Source organism: Salvia splendens, chromosome 10 (assembly GCF_004379255.2).
Source record: "Salvia splendens isolate huo1 chromosome 10, SspV2, whole genome shotgun sequence".
Lineage (NCBI taxonomy): Eukaryota > Viridiplantae > Streptophyta > Magnoliopsida > Lamiales > Lamiaceae > Salvia > Salvia splendens.
Window position 1 is genome coordinate 21,066,152 of NC_056041.1, and position 6,830 is coordinate 21,072,981.

The window sequence follows — 6,830 nt, forward strand, 5'->3', positions numbered from 1 at the left end:
AATCAATAAGCTAAATAATAGATAATGATTGTTACCTTCGTTATTTGCTACGTTCTCCATCGAAGCAAATTCTGACAGCTATTGAACAGATAATCAATGAAAATCTGGAGATTATTGAATAATGAACCAAATCGGACGGAAATCTGGAGTCTATTGAAATAATCGGAAGGAAATCTCTATGGAAATAATCAGAAGGAAATCTGGAGTCTATGGAAATAATCGGAAGGAAATCTGGAGATTATGGAAATATGGAGATTATGGAAATCTGAAACCAAATCGCGGAGAATAGGAAAGAATCGAACTGAGAAAGAGTGAAAGAATGGAGCGAAATTCAGATATTTAAATGAGCGAAATGATATATTTACCCCCGCGCCTTTTTTATGAAGTAAATCTAAGTTTGAATCTAGACCGCGTGATTTTAAAAACGTGTGGTCCAGATTTAGTTATAGGGTTATTACGTAAATTGGGGTTATCATTAAAACGCACCCCTATATATATAATATATATATAGGGGTGCGTTTTAATGATAACCCCTATTTATGTGATAACCCTATAACTAAATCCCCACCACACATTTTTAAAATACGTGGTCTAGATTTAATCTAACAAAACTATGAGCTCCTTGTCTTGATGGAAAGGCGGCTGGTTGAGGCTGCGATTTTTGCACAGCCCGAAACAACAGATTCCTCATCTTGGATTACTAGGAATCCACTGTTTGGACCATCGGGTGTTGCTCATACACTTTCTGCTGATTTTAGAAGCAAGGTTGATTTCTGGTCTCTCTGAGCTTTTTGCTTTATGAACTACTTCTACTTTCTCCTATTAGTTGGTAATTTCGGATGAATACACGTCTCCGACGCTTGACTTACAAAATTGACTTTTCAATCTAATCGACTTACACCACCATCGGAGGATAATCACCCAAGATTATCATTTTATCAGTCATAAGTATCATTTTATCTGCTGCAAGTATCATTTTGTCATTTTATAGGTATGAAGTATCATTTTATCTGCTGCGAGTATCATTTTATCATTTTATAGGTTAGAAGTATCATTTTATCTGCTGTGAGTATCATTTTATCATTTTATGTGCTGTGAGTATCATTTTATCATTTTATAGGTCAGAAGTATCATTTTATCTCCTGTGAGTATCATTTTATCATTTTATCTGCTGCGAGTATCATTTTATAGGTCAGAAGTACCATTTTATCTGCTGTGAGTATCATTTTATCATTTTATCTGCTGCGAGTATCATTTTATCATTTTATAGGTTAGAAGTATCATTTTATCTGCTGTGAGTATCATTTTATCATTTTATCATGTTATCATTTTATCACGAGCGAAATTCAGAAATTAAATGAGGGAAATGACATATTTACCCTCTGCGCCTTTTTTATGAAGGAAAGCTAAGTTTGAATCTGAACCACATGATTAGAAAATATGTGTGGTCCAGATTTGGTTATAGGGTTATCACACAAATTGGGGGTTATCATATGATCATCTCCATATATATATATATATATATATATATATATATATATATATATATATATATAGGTGTGATCAAATACAAACTTATATCTATAATACAAACTACAAACTTTAATCCTCCACACTCCTTGTAATTGATCAACGGTTCACGTTTGGGATGCATATGGGGATATCAACGCTTAACACAAATTATGTCACTGGGGGTGTTTATGGAATGTGATTCATGCTTCGGTTACAAAAAGCCCTCATTTCACTCCAACCATTCCTTAACTTTGTCAATAACATTTCACTGATATGTTCCAGATATGTTCCCAATTTCGTGTTGCCATTTGTGTGGTGCCTTTGTGGTTCTACTGATATTCCGTTGACATTACCCAAATATTCTGTTGACATTATCCACTACCCATGATATATATATATTCTGTTGACATTGTGGTTTTACTGATATTCTGTTGACATTCCCACATAATTAGGCGTTAACATTGCAAAGTAAACACACTACCCAAATATTCTGTTGACATTATCCACTGCTGACATTGAACTTTTTTTTTTATGATGGCTAATGAGATTATGTATAGAGAATTGGTGCATTTGTGGTATGTTGCTGTTGAAGTTTGCACGCATAATTTACAAATATGATACTGACATGATAATGTTTTATTTCTCTACCTAACTTTCAAAATCGAATTGAAATCACGAAGATTAAAATTGGTGCAAAGGTCACCGGAGAACTCATGTCACCGGAGCATAGGTCGCGTCAACACCGATTATTCGAACGATTGCTGGAGGCTTGGTTCCTTGAAGAAACGCGATTGACTGCAGTAGATCATCGAAGGGTTCGGATGGAGGAAATGGGAGAGAAGAAACGTGATTAAGGGGTGGATGTTGAAAAGGAGTAACTGACTGGATTCTCAATCACAACTTAACGCCTAATTATGTGGGCTGCTTAGTTACATCACTAAATTACCCTTAGTGAACAATTATATAGGTAATGTTGACATTATGTATACAATCTATACTAACCGTTGATTATTTCTAATAAACGTGTAGGATTAGAGTTTGCATAGTTTGTATCTTAAGGGGTTTGTAGTTTATCACACCCCTATATATATATATATATATCCCTTAGATCCTTTATTCTTCTTAATATGGGCCGTTAGATCTCATTCATCAACGGTCCAGATGATCTGCATTATTACACTATAATGGTGATTATTAGTCGGTGTGCATTATTCAACTGAAAATCTACATTATTAAATGACACGTGGCACCAATCTAACCGTCGGATGACAAAATCGTGGGGCTGAGATTAAAAAGAACAAAGAACAAAAGATACAAAAAGGAAATGAATACATCCACACACACACACACATATATATATATATATATATATATATATATATATATATATAGGGTTTTGATCTATGCAAAACTAGATTTAAATACAGAAACGCAGAACAATATCATAATTAGGTCACTTATAGGTCATAATTAGGTAATTTTTAGGTCATGCTAACAAAGCATGACCTAAAACGATCTTATCATGACATTAAACCCAAATATTATAATATGACCTAAAATTGCTTAATTATGACCTTCCGTGTTTTTGGTTAATTATTGACCATTAGATCATCTAATCCTAGGGCCAAGATTTGGTCTGCATTTCTGGATTTAAACACATACTTATTTTGATCATCTCCCTATATATATATATATATATATATATATATATATATATATATATATGATAAGACAAGATCATCGACCTGATAGACAAGACACGCGCACTACAATAAAAAAAAGCAAAAATCAGATAAGGACACTTTTTAATGCTATTAAGGACACTACTTTGTGTGTCTTTATATATATGATAAGACATGATCATTGACTTGGTAGACAAGACAAGCACACTACAACAAAAAAAATCAGATAAGGACACTTTTTAATGCTATTAAGGATATTTTTTTAATGCTATTAAGGACGCTAATTTGTGTGACTAATTATACCACCAAAGCTTCATAACGTGTACTTATTGTTAATGTTCCAACTTAAATTAGGGGCCACAAATAGAAACATCTTTAAAAAAACAAAAGATTAAGATAATTTTCCCTCAATTTAGGGACACTTTTTCTTTTGTGTCCTAAATTATGATTATTTTTTAAAAATTTCAAACGTTAGTAATTGCGTCTCAATTTTTGTGTCCCTAAAAATATGGAGTACTACCTTCGTCCTTAAAAAAAAGACTAATTTTATCGCTTTGGGTTTTCCACTAAAATGAGACCAATTATAAATATGAAAATTTTTAAACAAGTACAACCTTACATATCATTCAAATGTGGACCGCACAAGTCACTAATACTACTTCCACCACTTTTTCTCTTCATCTCTCTTACTTTACTAATTGCACATTAAAATCCGTGTCATTTACAACTTTGTCTATTTTTTATGGACGGATATAATAAGGTTATTGTAATGGCGACACTTATTAGAAAAGTGTCACTTACCAACTTAAAAGGCCTCACATAAGAGAATTATCTACACTTATATAAATGAGACAAGATCCTCACTATATTGAACGAGATTTAAAAGATTTTTTAACAAAGAATTGAGCAGATGCATGCATTAAATAAAAATTGTGTACGAAAAAAGCAATTTCTCCCAACCCTTTTCTTTTTGCACTTTACTAACCAGAATCTTGAATGCAGATTTGCACCTGATATATTATTCCCATAAATAATGCTTTTCCCCCCTTATTAAATTTAGGTCCGAAATTTCATTGATTCAAGTTGTTGTTAGGCAAGGCTCACTAGCAATATGCACGAGGATTTAGTTAATTTTTGCAGAGCTAAGAATAATCATGTGCTCTTGATATTGAATATATACCCTGGTCCCTAGAGTATTCCACGTGAGATAATTAGTTACAGATGCCAAAAAATTATTTGGGAATCATATATCCATATGTTCTTGAGTGTGTGTGTGTGAGAGAGAAATATATATATATATATATATATATATAAATTAAAACAAAGTTATCTTTTTTCTTTTTTAAATAGGGTGATGGATTGGACAAAGTTCCAGTACACCATTCTTTACTAGTAGTATTATTTTTGTGTTATAAAAAAAATCTACTTTGACATTGTTTTCTTCAAGGAGAGGAGAGATCATTGTTCATGCCTATCCAGTTAAGGAATAACTAACACCCCTTTAAATTTCAAGATATTTGCATCATATAAGAAGAGGAGTTTTCTCTCTTCTCAGGTTCTTGAAATTTCACACTGTTTAATGCCACATGTTTGGTTTGAGTCTACTCTAGGAATCTGTTTTTTAGCTGTCAGAAACAATGAAGAAAATACACCACAACTATGGCCATCCTAGTGAGTTTGTCTCACAATTTCCTGACTACTGCCCTCAAAATCTCCACTCTCAAATGGGACTCCCAAACCAACCCACACACCACAACCCGTGGCACGAAAACTCATCCGGCACGATCATAGGTCGGATCGGATCACCTGCTGCTGCTTTCTGTGCAACTGAGATTGCTATGGGCTTATCTCAGTATGATCTCCCAGAGAGCTGCTCCCAGCAATCCAAGAACCCTCACCCCGCAAACGGTCTTTTTCAAGAATCCCCGGCTAGAAACGACGCAGACTACCATATGATCAGAAGTGGTGGATTTTATAGAAATCACCTGCTCAACACTATATCTGAGAGAGAACAGATACTTCACCTCAAAAACAAGCTACTCGGTGATCTCGATTATTCAAACAGGCGAAGCCCTCCCGCTCCATTCGACACAAATCATGATCTACAAGTAAGAAATCAGAAATCAATACATCCCTTTTTCTCCTTGACCAAATGATACTTATGTGTCCAAATTTAGGTATCACATAGTAATCTATATGCAACTCATCCGGCGCAAATAAAGCAGCTCGGGAGGCTTCCCACTCCGATAAACAGCAGCTCATCGTCGCCCTCATCAAACAAGACGCGAATAAGGTGGACGCAGGATCTGCATAACCGGTTTGTGGAGTGTGTGAATCGCCTTGGTGGCCCCGACAGTAAGTGGTCGTATGTTTTTCGTTGTCGAGGCTCGTGCATTTAACCAACGTTCGTGTTTTCAGAAGCAACGCCGAAACAAGTACTGAAGTTGATGGACACTGAAGGGCTCACCATTTTCCATGTGAAGAGTCATTTGCAGGTGTTTAGAATGTCACTGAATTTGAATCTTGTTATTTTTGTAACACCTAAAATGGCTTCTGTTTTATCTATTTGTAGAAATATCGAAACGCCAAATACTCACCGGAACCTGTGGAAGGTAACCAATCAATACTCATCGCACAAATCTTGATCGAACAAAAATAAAAATGCGTCTTAATACAGAAATGCAGCCCAAATCGTGGTACTAAGATTAGGCGATCTGATGGTCAATAATTCTTAATCCGATATACATTCATTTTTTGTGCAGCAAATGGGAAAGCAGAGAAGAAGACTAATAGCAATAACGCAGCAGAAATCGATATCCAAACGTAGTGCTCCTCCTTATTAGTGCATAAAACAACATACTCGACACAAATTGATGGAAACAATTTCTTTTGCAGCGGGCTGCAGCTCAAGGAGGCACTGCAGATGCAGCTAGACGTTCAGAGGCGTCTGCACGAGCAACTAGAGGTAGGTAGCAAAACCATATCTTGAAACGTGATAAAAAAAAGGAGATTTTAACTTTAGATGAAAATGCAGATACAGAGGAACTTGCAGCTAAGGATCGAAGAACAGAACAAACAACTGAAGATGATGTTCGATCAGCAACAGAAGACGACGCAAAATCTCACAGAAACAAAATGTGTGATCAATAATAAGAGCGCGGTAGATTCAGATCCTGAGATCCTTATCTTGGACGGTTCTGATGACGACATGGTCTTCCCGTCCAAGATAAGCTAGCTGGCCGGGAACGAGGGAAAAACGAGCATAAGTGTAATGGAAAGAAAACATAGTAGCCAAGCTATTGAGTCTGAGTGAATCAATTCATGCATTGCATGATATATACCAGAGTTTTTGAATTTCAACATTTGATATAAATCATGTACAAGAATGTCCAAATTAAACTACATGGTAGATTAAACTTTTATAGAGTTTATTGTTTTTATTTATTTATACTCATATAATGTTCAATTTCAAAAGAATTGGTATCTTAGTGGTGGAAGGTATTTTTTGTTCCATGCCCACTTAGTGCTAACATTTTTTTTGTTCTTTTTTCGTGGTCTTTCATTTTATCCACTTTTATTCGTTTTTATTTTTTATTTTATTCATTCTCTTTTGATTTGAAGCCACATATATATGTC

General features: G+C 34.8%; 1 protein-coding gene across 1 annotated transcript; it reads left to right on the forward strand.

Annotated features, from left to right (window-relative positions):
• Window positions 1-4,537: 4,537 nt before the first annotated feature.
• LOC121752969 (myb family transcription factor PHL5-like) lies at window positions 4,538-6,614 on the forward strand. Its single transcript, XM_042148080.1, has 7 exons — window positions 4,538-5,302; window positions 5,372-5,549; window positions 5,613-5,689; window positions 5,767-5,806; window positions 5,957-6,017; window positions 6,090-6,159; window positions 6,229-6,614. The coding sequence occupies exons 1-7, from the start codon at window positions 4,832-4,834 to the stop codon at window positions 6,427-6,429; spliced, it is 1,098 nt and encodes a 365-aa protein (XP_042004014.1). The 5' UTR covers window positions 4,538-4,831; the 3' UTR covers window positions 6,430-6,614.
• Window positions 6,615-6,830: the final 216 nt, after the last annotated feature.

Coding starts and splice junctions, on each gene's coding strand:
- LOC121752969 (XM_042148080.1), top strand. CDS start 4,832: ATGAAGAAAATACACCACAACTATGGCCATCCTAGTGAGTTTGTCTCA. Junction 5,303..5,371: donor ACACAAATCATGATCTACAA/GTAAGAAATCAG, acceptor GTCCAAATTTAG/GTATCACATAGTAATCTATA. Junction 5,807..5,956: donor CTCACCGGAACCTGTGGAAG/GTAACCAATCAA, acceptor TTTTTTGTGCAG/CAAATGGGAAAGCAGAGAAG.